The sequence below is a fragment of the Pristiophorus japonicus genome, chromosome 14, assembly GCF_044704955.1.
Source record: "Pristiophorus japonicus isolate sPriJap1 chromosome 14, sPriJap1.hap1, whole genome shotgun sequence".
Classification (NCBI taxonomy): Eukaryota; Metazoa; Chordata; class Chondrichthyes; family Pristiophoridae; genus Pristiophorus; species Pristiophorus japonicus.
In genome coordinates this window covers 161,277,034-161,294,136 of record NC_091990.1, presented here as the reverse complement: position 1 = coordinate 161,294,136, position 17,103 = coordinate 161,277,034, and the positions used below count along the sequence as shown (strand labels likewise).

Sequence of the window (17,103 nt, the reverse complement as noted above, 5' to 3'; positions counted from 1 at the left end):
GTGTCAGTGGGAATGTTGCACTTTATCAGGGAGGCTTTGAGGGTGTCCTTGTAAAGTTTCCTCTGCCCACCTTTGGTTCATTTGCCACGAAGGAGCTCCGAGGTTTGGGAGTCTGGCATGCGAACAATGTAGCCTGCCCAGCGGAGCTGATCAAGTGTGGTCAGTGCTTCAGTGCTGGGGGTGGTGGTATTTCTTCAGCGACTTGAGGTGTCTACTGTACATGGTCCATGTTTCTGAGCCATACAGGAGGGCAGTTATTACCACAGCCCTGAAGACCATGAGCTTGATGGCAGATTTGAGGGCCTGGTCTCTCTTTTCAATCTTCCTCGCTGCCATGCTCCACCTCACAGTCAACAAGCTCCCTGCTGAAGTGGAACTAAAGTACAGAACCAGTGGGAACCTGTTCAACCTTCGCTGTCTCCAGGCCAGGTTCAAGATCACGCCAACCTCTGTTGTTGAGCTACAGTACGCGGACGACTCCTGCATCTGCCCACATACAGAGGCAGAACTCCAAGTCATAGTCAACGTATTTACTGAGGTGTACGAAAGCATGGGCCTTACGCTAAACATCCGTAAGACCAAGGTCCTCCACCAGCCTGTCCTTGCCGCACAACACTGCCCCCCAGTCATCAAGATCCACGGCGCGGCCCTGGACAATGGGGAACATTTCCCATACCTCGGGAGCCTCTTATCAACAAAAGCAGACATTGACGACGAGATTCAACACCGCCTCCAGTGCTCCAGTGCAGCCTTCGGCCACCTGAGGAAAAGAGTGTTTGAAGACCAGGCCCTCAAATCTGCCGCCAAGCTCATATCTCTATTTGAAGGCATTGTTTTGGGGACGCATTGTAAATATTTTCCCTTTACTCTTCCTATGGGAGTTCTTCCCAACACGAGGCGAGAAGAAATGGCTCCACAGAGTCTACCACATCACAGCAGCTGAGTCAAGCACTTACCTTGCTCCAGCATCAGTGCAGCTGCTGGCACCTTGCAGAATTTAGGGAGTGAGTTTGAGGAAAGGTGCTCTGAATGATTCGCAACTCACGTGAGGAGAAGCAAGTGGAGGTGGCAGGAGAGGAAGGTGATAGGTCAAGTCACGATGCCGGACCATGTATCAGTTGTGTGGGGAAGTGTTAGGCATAGCAAATGACAGAGCTCAATCTCTGCCTCCACAGTGAAGTGGAGAACCTGAAGGTCTTCTGTGACATGCCCAAATGTTAGTGGTGTGGCCTATAAATACCAAACAGTGGGTACTGGCAGCAGTGATCATACCACTTGAGGTGTCATGGAATCATAGGGACCAAATTTGGCCGAGCCCATTTTTCGGCACGCTTACCAGAGTTGCGCCGCTTATTTACGTGCCAAGCCGCGGCAGACATAAAATGCTGCAACTTTGGCCACTGCCTGGCCTCTTCACTGTAACCACGCAGTGTGGCCAGTGGACCCGGAGAGCAGAGCCAGCGTTTGCGCCGAAAGGTGTGCCGGGACGTCTGCACACGCGCAGTGGATAGTGATAATGTCCGCGCAAGCGCAGTAGCCCTGGGAGTTGTCAATGGACCCCGATGCTTGCCAGGACACTCGCTCCCTCCCTTCCCCCCGCACCCCCCCCGCCCACCCTCCCAGCCTTTCCATTCAATTTCAGCCGGCCAGTTCCATCACTCCTGCCCCTAGCCCAGGCCGAGTGGCCTCCCGCACAGGCCCACTGCCTTCCCGGGCCCAGTGCAGAAAGCTGCATGCATTTTGAAGATGAAGGTAAGCATTTAATTTTTTATTTCTTCTTATTTTAACTGTGCGAAGGAAGGATGGCTGTTCCCTAAGGCTTGGTTGGTTCAGGTACAGGTCCTTTCCGCTTCCCGCCCATAGCCCAGGCCGAGTAGCCTCCGATGTACCTACCTGTCCCGAGCCCAGGCTGAGTGGCCTCCGATGTACCTACCTGTCCCTAGCCCAGGCTGAGTGGCCTCTGATGTACCTACCTGTCCCTAGCCCAGGCCGAGTGGCCTCCGATGTACCTGCCCCGTCCCTAGCCCAGGTCGAGTGGCCTCTGATGTACCTACCTGTCCCTAGCCCAGGCCGAGTGGCCTCCGATGTACCTACCCACCCCTAGCCCAGGCCGAGTGGCCTCCGATGTACCTACCTGTCCCTAGCCCAGGCCGAGTGGCCTCTGATGTACCTACCTGTCCCTAGCCCAGGCCGAGTGGCCTCTGATGTACCTACCTGTCCCTAGCCCAGGCCGAGTGGCCTCCGATGTACCTACCTATCCCTAGCCCAGGCCGAGTGGCCTCCGATGTACCTACCCGTCCCTAGCCCAGGCCGAGTGGCCTCCGATGTACTTACCCGTCCCTAGCCCAGGTCGAGTGGCCTCCGATGTACTTACCCGTCCCTAGCCCAGGCCGAGTGGCCTCCGATGTACCTACCCGTCCCTAGCCCAGGCTGAGTGGCCTCCGATGTACCTACCCACCCCTAGCCCAGGCCGAGTGGCCTCCGATGTACCTACCCGTCCCTTACCCAGGTCGAGTGGCCTCCGATGTACCTACCTATCCCTAGCCCAGGTCGAGTGGCCTCCAATGTACCTACCCACCCCTAGCCCAGGTCGACTGGCCTCCGATGTACCTACCCACCCCTAGCCCAGGCCGAGTGGCCTCCGATGTACCTATCTGTCCCTAGCCCAGGTCGAGTGGCCTCCGATGTACCTACCTGTCCCTAGCCCAGGTCGAGTGGCCTCCGATGTACCTATCTGTCCCTAGCCCAGGTCGAGTGGCCTCCGATGTACCTACCTGTCCCTAGCCCAGGTCGAGTGGCCTCCGATGTACCTACCTGTCCCTAGCCCAGGTCGAGTGGCCTCCGATGTACCTATCTGTCCCTAGCCCAGGTCGAGTGGCCTCCGATGTACCTACCCACCCCTAGCCCAGGTCGAGTGGCCTCCGATGTACCTACCTGTCCCTAGTCCAGGCCGAGTGGCCTCTGATGTACCTACCTGTCCCTAGCCCAGGCTGAGTGGCCTCCGATGTACCTACCTGTCCCTAGCCCAGGCCGAGTGGCCTCCGATGTACCTACCTGCACCGGTTTCTTTAACTCTCCGCGAGGGTTTTCTGAAGTGGCCACATACGCTGGCCTAAATAGAAATGGAGTAACTATTAGCTGGCCAAGGTTGCCTAAATGGGCAGAACTGACAGAGTTGGCTGGTAACGCCCTTTTGAGAAAAAAAACCTAACGTTAAAAAAAACGTAACTAAGTGAGTTACGTTGGTGCAAATTGATTGGGGAAACTGGAGATTTTTAAGTTACGCCAGAAAAAGCAGGTTACTCCAAAAAAACCGGAGCAACTCCTGGGGAAAATTGAGCCCATAGAAACTTGCAGTATAGGCACAACGGGCCAACTGCCCTCCTTCTATGCTGTGAGTTTCTCTGCGTTTTATCCCCAGTTGAGTTTCCGACCACATATCCATTCCATTACCAAGACTGGCTACTTCCACCTCCATAACTCACCTGTCTCCACCCCTGCCTCAGCTCATCTGCTGCTGAAACCCTCATCCATACCTTTGTTAGCTCTCGACGTGACTATTCCAAAGCACTCCTGGCCGCCCTCCTGTCTTCCACCCTACATAAACTTAACAGCTCGTATCTTAACTCGTTCCCAGTCCCATTCACCCATCATCTCTGTGCTTGCTGACCTACACTGGCTCCCGGTCCGACAGCCTTGTTTTCAAATTTTCGAAACCTTCGAAATCTCAGTGCTCCTCCAATTCTGACATCCCGCGCATACATGATTTTAATCGCTCCACCATTGACTTTCACTGCCTGGGCCCTGAGCTCTGGAATTACCTCCCTAAAGCTCTCCAGCACTCTATCTCTCTCTCATCCTTTAAGATGCTCCTTAAAATCTAGGTCTTTGACCAAGCTTTTGGTCACCTGTCCTAATATCTCCTTCTGTGGCTCGGTGTCAAAATTCTTTATTGCTAACACTCCTGCTAAGCACCTTGGGAAGTTTTGCTACATTCAAGGCACTATATAAATGCAAATTGTTCCCGTTCTCACCAATTCCGTCTATGGTTTTCTGCAGAAGCCAATTAAACAGACAGCATGTACCCGAGCACCCCAAACCACAGGCACCTGTGCCTCCGCCTCCCTTTCCTCTTCAGATCCTCCTTAAAACCCACCTCTTTCTCCAGGTCTTTTCTTGCCCCTTTCAATCACAGGAGACCATCATTTCTGCCTTTTCCATTTACACCATATCTAGACCCATCTGTTGTTCCTTAACTTGTCCCATTCCCATCTCCCTTTGCCTCGCACCATCATCCCTTTTGTCATTTAATCTCTCCTGCCTCCCGCCCAATCACAGACCTTCCCTTTTGTCCTCCCCCTTTCCCCGCCCCGACACCACATTAAAAACCGCTTACATCTTGAACTTTTTCCAGTTCAGACGCGCGATCATGGGCCTGAAACGTTAACTGTTCCTCTCTCTCCACAGACGCTGCCCGACCTGCCGAGTATTTCCAGCATTTTCTGCTTTTATTTATGGCAGGTTCCCATGTCAGTTTCAGAAGTGTAACATTTGACTGCAAGATTAAGATTTTGCTGCTGTTATTGGCAGGAGAGCAAGACTGGGGTGTCTGTAGAATGAGCTCTTAATTTTTCAAGAAAGAATGTAGTTTTCATCCTCTTCAGCTTTGTTGTTGATGCATTATCTTCACTGTCACTGTCTTATATTTGGAGAAGCATTTCCCATCACTACAGTAAGGGCTGAGGTTGCTGCAGAGACTTGTTAGTTTAATCCAAGGCTTTGAAATAATTTCACATCATGACACTAAAGAAACAAAGCCATTTTTCATGAAAAGTGACTAGGGATGATGAAATTGACCTTTAAACTGCAGGTTCATCTGCCTGTCTCGAGTATACCCATGTAGTTTGTCTCCCTAACACAGCCAAACAATTACACAGCAATCCTTCTAGGGACCATGTGTTGATCAAGAGAATCACAGGAAGCTTCACGTAAGAAAATGTATAAATATTGTTGCTTGTCATTTTGGCTTTTTATGCTCAGTGTATTCTTGTCTCTCCCAGGGTCTCTTGCCTCTGCAGCAGGGGCTGGGAGATACAGAGGGCTGCTGCCCTCTGCTGGCGACAGCTATATTGGGAACAGTGCTGACAGGCTCTGGGGTGAGTTCAACGTTTTAAAAATGTGATTTTCTTGTGTTTCTAAGGTTTGTTATTAAGTTCAGTGAATAACAAATACGAAAAGACTGCAGCATTTACAAAGAAAGTCAAATAAGGAGATTCAATTGTAACTTTCAAAACCAAACTGTATAAATACTGAAGGAGAGTAAATTGCAGGGCTCAGAGGGAAGAGCAGGGGGTCGGTCTAATTGGGTCACTCATTCAGAGAGCTGGCACAGGCATGATGGGAAGAATGGTTTCCCGTGCTGTACGATTCTATGCTAAAAGGGGCAAGAAAAAGTCTGGAGAAAGAGGTGGGTTTTAATTCATCTTATGCACTATCAATCATCCAACACACTGAGGTCGGAGGTCGGAGGTCGGAGGGTGCAATCAGGGAACTTCTTGTACCTGACTACACATACAAAGTCAGATCAATATCAATATCGTGCTCATCAAGGTGAGGGATATTCATGCCGAGAAATGGAACACTTTATGTCATTGTAAAGTACAGCTTTGTAACCAGTTATTAAAGTTTGACCTTGTGGGAGTTTCTATGTGATGTTGGCACTGATGCAGTGTGGTCCCTTTTTAAGCTGCTTTTGAGTTTAGAGGTCTGTTGCTTCAAATAATCAAATGAAGTTTCAAGTCAAATGTCCCTGATCTCAACATTGTGTTTCTAAGGTTTGTTATTAAGTTCAGTGAGTAACAAATGCGAAAAGACTGCAGCATTTACAAAGAAAGTCAAATAAGGAGATTCAATTGTAACTTTCAACACCAAACTGTATAAATACTGAAGGAGAGTAAATTGCAGGGCTCAGAGGGAAGAGCAGGGGGTCGGTCTAATTGATCATGCCCCTGATCTCAACATTAAGCCCATTGGGTTTAAATCTTGCCCAGACAGAGGATATGAATTTCTCTCTCTGATGAGGGATTGGGTAAAAGTCCAATCTCTGATAGATATGTGTTTAGAAAAATCAACATCAATTTGCCGCTAGTGGGTGGTTGCATTCAGAATGCCACACCGAGTATGTAGTTTGAGGGATATTGTCGGGAAGGTGTATAACAAGCCTTGTATGGTGCTTCCTCTATATGATACCTGTCTTATTAGGGTGAGAGAGCTGTGTATAATCCGTGGCATGATCATTCCTCATCTTAATGTGCATGAACACCAAAGAAAACAATGTTGATGATGCCACTGCTTTTAAAACAGACATGTCTCAACAATTTATTAAAAAACTGTTCCTCTTTCTCAGATCCTCTATTGTCTTAAAACAGTCGCTCGCCAGTTCCCATCAGAGACAAGACGTCAGTCAGTGAGCCGGCAGCCCTCGTTCACCTACTCGGAATGGCCTGAGGAAAAAATGGATGAAACTACTGAACCAGTGCTTGAAGATCTTGAGCAAGAAGATATTGATGGTCAAGTCTTTTCCCAGTCTGAGGACCAGGAACAGGCAGAGAACCAGGCCCAAGCGCTCGAGGGCTCCACTGATTCAGTGGACCAGTTAACACTTGCTGTTAAACCGGTGGGACTTCAGGAGAGGTAAGTGTATGAACATTACAATGGTTCTGTTTATTGAAGGACATTAGCTATCTGTCCTAGTAAATGCCTAAGCACTTGTGCTACAAACATGTCAACAGAAGCATCAGTCTACACAGTACTATGACTACTTAGAGCAATTACTACTACAGAGGATTCCAGCCCAAAGTTGCTGATATCAGGAGCAACACAAGGAAAGGACCCCCACTCCTGTACCCAGTACCCAGACTGTACCCAGTACCCTGACTGTACCCAGACTGTACCCTGTACCCAGACTGTACCCAGTACCCAGACTGTACGCAGACTGTACCCAGTACCCAGACTGTACGCAGACTGTACCCAGACTGTACCCAGTACCCAGACTGTACGCAGACTGTACCCAGACTGTACCCTGTACCCTGCCTGTACCCAGTACCCAGACTGTACCCAGACTGTACCCAGACTGTACCCAGTACCCAGACTGTACGCAGACTGTACCCAGACTGTACCCTGTACCCTGCCTGTACCCAGTACCCAGACTGTACCCAGACTGTACCCAGACTGTACCCAGTACCCAGACTGTACGCAGACTGTACCCAGACTGTACCCTGTACCCTGCCTGTACCCAGTACCCAGACTGTACCCAGACTGTACCCAGTACCCAGACTGTACCCTGTACCCTGCCTGTACCCAGTACCCAGACTGTACCCAGACTGTACCCAGACTGTACCCTGTACCCAGACTGTACCCAGTACCCAGACTGTACCCTGTACCCTGCCGGTACCCAGTACCCAGACTGTACCCAGACTGTACCCAGACTGTACCCTGTACCCAGACTGTACCTAGTACCCAGACTGTACGCAGACTGTACCCAGACTGTACCCTGTACCCTGCCTGTACCCAGTACCCAGACTGTACCCAGACTGTACCCAGTACCCAGACTGTACGCAGACTGTACCCTGTACCCTGACTGTACCCTGTACCCAGACTGTACCCAGTACCCAGACTGTACCCAGACTGTACGCAGACTACCCAGACTGTACCCAGTACCCAGACTGTACCCAGACTGTACCCTGTACCCAGACTGTACCCAGACTGTATGCAGACTGTACCTGTACCCTGACTGTACCCAGTACCCAGACTGTACCCAGACTGTACCCTGTACCCAGACTGTACCCAGACTGTATGCAGACTGTACCCTGTACCCTGACTGTACCCAGTACCCAGACTGTACCCTGACTGTACCCTGTACCCTGACTGTACCCTGTACCCAGACTGTACCTTGTACCCTGACTGTACCAAGACTGTACGCAGACTGTACCCAGTACCCAGACTGTACCCAGACTGTACGCTGTACCCTGACTGTACCCAGACTGTACCCAGACTGTACCCTGTACCCTGACTGTACCCAGACTGTACCCAGACTGAACCCAGACTGTACCCTGTACCCTGACTGTACCCAGACCGTACCCAGACTGTACCCTGTACCCAGACTGTACCCAGACTGTACCCTGTACCCTGACTGTACCCAGACTGAACCCAGACTGTACCCTGTACCCAAACTGTACCCAGACTGTACCCAGACTGTACCCTGTACCCAAACTGTACCCAGACTGTACCCAGACTGTACCCTGTACCCAAACTGTACCCAGACTGTACCCAGACTGTACCCTGTACCCAGACTGTACCCTGTTTCCAGACTGTACCCAGACTGTACCCAGACTGTACCCTGTACCTAGACTGTACCCAGACTGTATCCTGTACCCAGACCGTACCCAGACTGTACCCTGTACCCAGACTGTACCTGTTTCCAGACTGTACCCAGACTGTATCCAGACTGTACCCTGTACCAGACTGTACCCAGACTGCACCCTGTACCCAGACTGGCTGCCTCTAAAGCTCTCACATCAGCAGAGCAGCATGTATGGGAGTGACAAATTACAATCCAAAAGAGACCAAGCTGCACTGGAGTGAGAGATTTCACTCATAAGAACATAAGGATTAGGAGCAGGAGTCGGCCATTCGGCCCCTCGAGCCTGCTCCACCGTTCAATGAGATCATGGCTGATCTTCGACCTCAACTCCACTTTCCTGCAGTATCCCCATAACCTGCGATTCCCTTAACATCCAAAAATCTATCGATCTCTGTCTTGAATATACTCAACGACTGAGCACCCACAGCCCTCCGGAGCAGAGGATTCCACAGGTTAACAACTCTCTGAGTGAAGAAGTTTCTCCTCATCTCAGTCCTAAATGGCCGACCCCTTATTCTGACACTGTGACCCCTGGTTCTAGACTCTCCAGCCAGGGGGAACATTCTCCCTGCATCTACCCTGTTAAGCCCTTTAAGAATGTTGTATGTTTCAATGAGATCACCTCTCATTCTTCTAAACTCTAGAGAATATAGGCCTAGACTACTCAATCTCTCCTCATCCTAGGAATCAGTCTGGTGAACCTTCGTTGCACTCCCTCTATGCCCTACATAATTGCAGTAAGAAGTCTTCACTCTTATACTCAAATCCTCTTGTAATAAAGGCCAACATACCATTTGCTTGCTGTACCTGCATGTTAACTTTCAGTGATTCATGTACAAGGTCACCCAGGTCCCTCTGAACACCAATGTTTTCCAATCTCTCTCCATTTATAAAATACTTTGTTTTCCTATTTTTCGCACCAAAGTGGATAACTTCACATTTCTCCACATTATATTCCATTTGCCATGTTCTTGCCCACTCACTCAACCTGTCTATATCCCCTTGAAACCACTTTGCATCCTCCTCACAACTTACATTCTCACCTAGCTTTGTATCAATCAGCAAACTTGGATATATTACATATATAATCATAGAATCAAAGAAGTTTACAGCACGGAGGGAGGCCATTTCGGCCCATCGTGTCCATGCCAGCCAACAAGAGCTACCCAGCCTAATCCCACTTTCCAGCTCTAGGTCTGTAACCCTGCAGGTTACAGCAATTCAGGAGCACATCCAAGTACTTTTTAAATGTGGTGAGGGTTTCTGCCTCCTCCACCCTTTCAGGCAGTGAGTTCCAGACCCCCACCACCTTCTGGGTGAAGACATTTCCCCTCAAATCCCCTCTAAACCTTCTACCAATTACTTTAAATTTATGCCCCCTGGTTGTTGACCCCTCTGCTAAGGGAAATAAGCCCTTTCTATCCACTATATCTAGGTTCCTCATCATTTTATACACCTCAATGAGGTCTCCCCTCAGCCTCTTCTGTTCCAAGGAAAACAAATCCAGCCTATCTAATCTGTCCTCATAGCTTAGATTCTCCACTCCTGGCAACATCCTCGTAAATCTCCTCTATACCCTCTCCAGTGCAATCATATCCTTCCTGTTATGCTGTGACCAGAACTGCACGCAGTACTCTAGCTGTGGCCTAACTAATGTTTTATACAGTTCAAGCATAACCTCCCTGCTCTTGTATTCTATGCCTCGGCTAATAAAGGCAAGCATTCCATATGCCTTCTTAACCACCTTATCCACCTGGCCTGCTACCTTCAGGGATCTGTGGACCTGCACTCCAAGGTCCCTCTGTTCCTCTACACTTCTCAGTATACAGGCAACTCTTGATTATCCGTACACGGATCCAACGGGAAACCGCTGTAACGGAATTTAAAATTCTGTTGCAAAATCGCTAACAAGTGAAGAGAAAGCTCCAAATAATTTGGAAAAATCGCCTTCCAAACACTGTGCTGATTTGTATTTGCTCATTTTATCATCACAGAGGAAACAGGCATTTCAATTGAAATTTTCACTTGTGTTAGTCCAAGGACTTAGAAAATCCACCGTAAAAATCGCCCTCCTCTGTGTGTGTGTGTGTGTGTGCGCTGCTGCAGCCGTTGTCTCTCGCGGCCGCCGCTGACGTTGGGAACGGGGACAGTGCCAGCACCGGGTTCAAGGCACAGAACGCAGCCCGGAGAGTGCACTCCGGAATCCCGGAGCTAGATAATCTCCTCCTCGAGCCACTCCCAGTGCAGCATTCATTCCTCCACAATTACAGTCCGGCAGAAGTACCTGTACATGCATGCTGGTAATGTCCATCTTTTGTTACTGTTTGTAGCTGATTGTATTGATTCATTAAAGTTTGAACTTTCAAATGTAAACTGGCACTAACGGAAAAATCGTTTACCCGGAATTGCCGAATCCCCAAGCTAGCCAAATAAACGAGAGTGTACTGTCTTACCATTTAATGTGTATTCCTTTGCCTTGTTAGCCCTTCCCAAATGCATTATCTCACACCTCTCCGGATTGAATTCCATTTGCCACTGTTCTGCCCACCTGACCAGTTGATTGATATCTTCCTGCAGGTCATGACTTCTTCATTATCAACCACACAGCCGATTTTAGTATTGTCTGCAAACTTCTTAATCATACCTCCTACATTCAAGACTAGATCATTGATGTATATCACAAAAAGCAAGGGACCCAGCACTGAGCCCTGTGGAACCCCACTGGAAACATCCTTCCAGTCACAAAAACACCCATCAACCATTACCCTTTGCTTCCTGCCTCTGAGCCAATTATGGATCCATCATGCCACTTAGCCCTGGATCCCAGGGGCTTTTACTTTCGTGACCAGTCTGCCATGTGGGACCTTATCGAAAGCTTTGTTAAAATCCATATACACTACATCATAGTCACTGCCCTCATCGACCCTCCTGGTTACCTCCTCGAAAAATTCATTGTAGTTAGTCAGCAGGAGCTGTGCTGTGCTGGAGTGAAAAATACCGATGTGTACACAATCATCTGCTTAAGAGTAAGTGCTCCAAAATGTAGCAGAGAACAAAGGAATAGGAGCAGGAGTCAGCCATTCGGCCCCTCGAGCCTGCTCCGCCATTCAATACGATCATGGCTGATCCGATCTTTGCCTCAACTACACTTCCCCGCCCGCTCCCCATAACCCTTTATTCCCATAGCGTTCAAAAATCTGTCTATCGCCGCTTTGGATATATTCAATGACCCAGCCTCCACAGCTCTCTGGAGCAGAGAATTCCAAAGATTCATGACCCTCTGAGAGAAGAAATCCCTCCTCATCTCCATTTTAAATGGGCGGCCCCTTATTCTGAGACTATGTCCCCTAGTTTTAGATTCCCCCACGAGTGGAAACATCTTCTCTGCATCTACCTTGTCGAGCCGCCTCAGAATCTTATATGTTTCAATAAGATCATCTCTCATTCTTCTAAACTCCAATGAGTATAGGCCCAACCTGCTCAACCTTTCTTCATAAGACAACCCCTTTATCTCGTGAACCATCTCTGAACTGCCTCCAATGCAAGTATATCCTTCCTTAAATACGGAGACCAAAACTGTATGCAGTACTCCAGGTGTGGCCTCACTAATATCCTGTACAGTTGTAGCAGGACTTCCCTGCTTTTATACTCTATCCCCTTTGCAATAAAGGCCAAGATTCCATTGGCCTTCCTGATCACTTGCTGTACCTGCATAGTAACCCTTTGTGTTTCATGCACAAGTACCCCCAGGTCCCACTGTACTGCAGCACTTTGCAATTTTTCTCCATTTAAATAATAATTTGCTTTTTTATTTTTCCTACCAAAGTGGATGACCTCACATTTTCCCACATTATACTCCATCTGCCAAATGTTTGCCCACTCACTTAGCCTGTCTATATCCCTTTGTAGATTCTTTGTGTCCCCCTCACAATTTGCTTTCCTACCCATCTTTATATCATCAGCAAACTTGGCTACATTACACTCGGTCCCTTCATCCAAGTCATTAATATAAATTGTAAATTGTTGTGGCCCCAGCACTGATCCCTGTGGCACCCACTAGTTAGTTTGCCAACCTGAAAATGACCCATTTATCTCGACTCTCTGTTTTCTGTTAGTTAACCAATCCTCTATCCATGCTAATATATTACCCTCCAACCCCATGAGCTTTTATCTTGTGCAGTAACCTTTTAATTGGCACATTATCGAATGCCTTCTGGAAATCCAAATACATTACATCTACTGGTTCCCCTATATCCATCCTGTTCGTTATCTCCTCAAAGAACTCCAGCAAATTTTGTCAAACATGATTCCCCTTTATACATCCATGCTGACTCTGCCTGACTGTATTATGATTTTCTAAATGACCTGCTACTACTTTCTTAATAACGGACTCCAGAATTTTCCCGATGATAGATGTTAGGCTAACTGGTCTATAGTTTCCTGCTTTCTGCCTCCCTCCTTTTTTAAATGGGTTACATGAGACTACAAAGTCCCTAATGCACATTTCACAGTAAGGTGCTTCTGCTGTAAATCAATGACAGGTTGTCAAATGTCTTTTGTGAAATCTTATCTTCTCTCTTCGCCCTAAAGGAGAGGCTCTAATGTATCACTCACCCTGGACATGTGTACACCAGGAAGTGAAGAAGCTGCTGGGCAGGTGCTGTCACCCAGAGAGCAGTCAGCATGGGAATACTTGCAAACAGCATCCAACGTACTCACTTCGCAGATACTGCATGAACGAGCCATGGACCCCTTCACACTCCAGAGAGAGTTCCTTGTAAGTGCTAGCCAACCTTCATTGCATGCAGCCATTGTGCCTGTGAGTGAATTCCGTCTATCAGATTTGTGTTCGGTCGGCACTCGGCCTCCACTCAGTGACCAGCTATACCTGGCACCAGCCCTGCACCGGGGGCCAGCTATACCTGGCACCAGCCCTGCATTGGGGACCAGCTATACCTGGCACCAGCCCTGCACTCAGTGACCAGCTATACCTGGCACCAGCCCTGCACCGGGGGCCAGCTATACCTGGCACCAGGCTGCACTCAGTGACCAGCTATACCTGGCACCAGCCCTGCACCGGGGGCCAGCTATACCTGGCACCAGGCTGCACTCAGTGACCATCTATACCTGGCACCAGGCTGCACTCAGTGACCATCTATACCTGGCACCAGGCTGCACTCAGTGACCAGCTATACCTGGCACCAGCCCTGCACTCAGTGACCAGCTATACCTGACACCAGCCCTGCACCGGGGGCCAGCTATACCTGGCACCAGCCCTGCACCGGGGGCCAGCTATACCTGGCACCAGGCTGCACTCAGTGACCAGCTATACCTGGCACCAGGCTGCACTCAGTGACCAGCTATACCTGGCACCAACCCTGTACTGGGGACCAGCTATACCTGGCACCAGCCCTGCACTCAGTGACCAGCTATACCTGGCACCAACCCTGCACTGGGGGCCAGCTATACCTGGCACCAGCCCTGCACTGGAGACCAGCTATACCTGGCACCAGCCCTGCACTGGGGACCAGCTATACCTGGCACCAGCCCTGCACTGGGGACCAGCTATACCTGGCACCAGCCCTGCACTGGGGACCAGCTATACCTGGCACCAGCCCTGCACTGGGGACCAGCTATACCTGGCACCAGCCCTGCACTGGGGACCAGCTATACCTGGCACCAGCCCTGCACTGGGGACCAGCTATACCTGGCACCAGGCCTGCACTGGGGACCAGCTATACCTGGCACCAGCCCTGCACTGGGGACCAGCTATACCTGGCACCAGCCCTGCACTGGGGACCAGCTATACCTGGCACCAGCCCTGCACTGGGGACCAGCTATACCTGGCACCAGGCCTGCACTGGGGACCAGCTATACCTGGCACCAGCCCTCCACTCGGCACGGTCTACAATCAGTCCCTAATCACTACTTAATACCCAACCTATGCTCAATACCCCAGCGCAGTACTTCCCTGCTAATTTATTCTTTAATCGCCTCCCTGTGTGGAAAAATATAGCCTGCTTAGTTTTGATTAGGTTCAGGGATATTTAATAGAGATATTCGAAATCATGAATCTTTTCAATAAATAATGAGAAACTGTTGGCAGTGGCAGAACGCTTAGTAACCATAGGACACAGAGTTAAGGGAATTGGCAAATGTACCAGAGGCAAAATGTGAATGTTTTTATGCAGAGAGTTGCTGTGATCGGGAACGCGCTGCCTGAAAGGGCGGTGGAAGCAGATTCAATAATAACTTTCAAAATGGAATTGGATAAATAGTTCAAGGGGAATAATGTGTAGGGCTCTGGGGAAAGGGCAGGGTAACAGGACTAATTGGAGAGCTTTCAAAGAGCCGGCAGAGATGCAATGGGCCAAATAGCCTCCTCCTCAGCTGTGTCATCCTCTATAAAAAAAAGATAATAACTAAAATCACTTTTTGATTAACTGTCTCACTATTTCTCTTTTTCCCTCCACTTTTGCATTTCCCACACGACCTTCACTGCCTCAAAACCAAACTGAGCAGAGCGATCCTGATCCATCTTTGTTAATGACATTGTCCATCTGGCTCCAAAAGCAGCTTGGGGTATGACTGGCCTTTAGTTTTCCTCCCTCCTCCTTCTATCCCCATGGAAAAGTGACTGGATTCCCTGTGCTGTCACTACCTCGGGAGCTGTGGCATCACCATATATGACACTTTGCAACCCTTGGTTGAGGTGACAAAGTGAGGCAGCTAACAGACACCCTGTATTGAGATTTTGAAATTTGGTTATCAATCCAGATTGTCCAAACTGATCTTTTTAATGTTTTTCTTCGTTGTGTTATCTCACCAAAAGTGGAGTTCAGATCATCAGATGCTTGGGATATTCACATTCAACTGCCTAAAGTCAATCCCAATCAGTATATGAACTATATATAGACCGTGGATGCCAGAATTGTTTTTAGAACATATTATAATATTTAATATGCCTTTAATAAAACCTTTTCCTTAGCACTTCTATTCTCTCTACTGCAGGAAATACCAATGAATTTTGTTGATCCTAAGGAATTTGATATTCCAGGCTTTGGACTGAAGAATCGCTATAAGACCATCCTCCCAAGTGAGTAAAACACAAAGCCTGCAGCTTTGAGAGCATCAGTGGGGGTTGTCCTGGTCAGGATTTTACTCACAGCCCCAACGTGAACTCATTTCTTCTCACAGCAACACTGTAGTTTGAGTCACGGCTTTCTGGTATTAACAGCTCAAACCTCATAAAGAGAATCTTCCTTCATTTTCAAATAAGTTGGGAATTTTTTGACGGAGGGTGTGGGGTGAACACATTTTCACCCATTGGCAACCACACTGTGTTTGGTTTGAAAGCCATGGAAGATTTGGGCTGGATTTTTGGCTCATTTGTGCCTCTGTTTGTGCCCCGGAGGGGCGGTAAATGGCGTTTTTAGGCGTAACGCCAGGCATCCAGCTTTTAGCGCCCGCCGGTAAATTCGGCTCATGTTTTGCAGTGGTACAAAAACTTACTGACCCACTCTCTAGGTTCACTGAGATCATGATGTCAATCATTGTGCAATGTTGCGCTTGCGCTCAAGATGCAAAATTAGGCCCTAACGCCTCATTTAATGCCTGCCCCAGGAAACGCCTGAAGAAACCAGGCCGTCCCAGGGTGCAGCAGGCGGTATTGGCAGCGTATTTAATGGAGGGATGAGGATCCTACATCGCAGGTCACATTGACTGCAACGGTTGTACACATAACGCTGCGTGAAACTCCGACTTACAAATGGCACTGTTATCTGCCATTTCAGTGCCCTTAGAAGGTGAGAGAGAAAATTTAATGGGGGCATTACTAGTTCGCCAGCATATCATTCTTTATGCTATTGCCAGGCGGCATCAAGCTAGAGGAAGGGCTCTTGGTCATGTCGGCCCATGGATGAGGAGAGGCTGAAGATGTCTGGGGAGGAGGGTTTACCCCCCATGGGTTTACGGGCACCAACGCTCAGACCTCCAGCTCTCTGAGGAGCAGTGTGTGGGAAGGCTGCGCTTCCGAAAGGAAGTTCTGACAGAGATATGCCGTCTCCTACAGGCAGACCAATGCCTGGCCTGCTCTGGAGGCAGCCTTCAATACTCCCCTCAACAGGTTTCCGAGTTCATTGTGGTATGCTGCATGTTGCGTAACTTGTCCACCATGAGAGGCCAGGCATTGCCCCTGGGGATTGCAGGCCCACCTCAGGAGGAGGATGATGAAGAGGAACCTGGCGAGGCCCCCATTGGATAGTCCCCATCCACGGGGGAGACAGCGTGGATATGCTGCCCGACCAAGAGTCACACGTCGCCTGCTCGTAATGGACCGGCTCCTAAATGAAGGAAACTGAGGGATGGAGCTAATACTGGACACGCTGTGTGCCCCATAAAGGCACATCTCCGGTGAACGTGGGAATGATGCACAGGACACCAATGGCAAACGATGATTCATATATTTTACTGCAACAAAGTCACAAAAACTCCCCCCACCAAAATAAAACCTTACAATATACAACATTATGTTGCAGGGCACTGAACAATAATGAAGTTCCTTAAATCAACTAAACTTTTTTAACGCCGTGATTTTTGGCTCGGCTGCAAAACCTTCCTTGTGTAATGCCTGATTTTGCGTCCCTGATCATGGAACCTCATTTTTTGCCGAATTTTGCAGA

General features: G+C 49.0%; 1 protein-coding gene across 1 annotated transcript in view; it reads left to right on the top strand.

Moving 5' to 3' along the window:
* Positions 1-17,103, top strand: part of ptpn5 (protein tyrosine phosphatase non-receptor type 5) — a 146,236-nt gene that overhangs the window by 58,253 nt on the left and 70,880 nt on the right. Inside the window, exons 3-6 of the mRNA XM_070898651.1 lie at positions 5,061-5,156; positions 6,407-6,693; positions 13,013-13,199; positions 15,434-15,518. Coding sequence (XP_070754752.1) covers positions 5,061-5,156; positions 6,407-6,693; positions 13,013-13,199; positions 15,434-15,518 — 655 coding nt within the window. The remainder of the gene's footprint in view (positions 1-5,060; positions 5,157-6,406; positions 6,694-13,012; positions 13,200-15,433; positions 15,519-17,103) is intronic.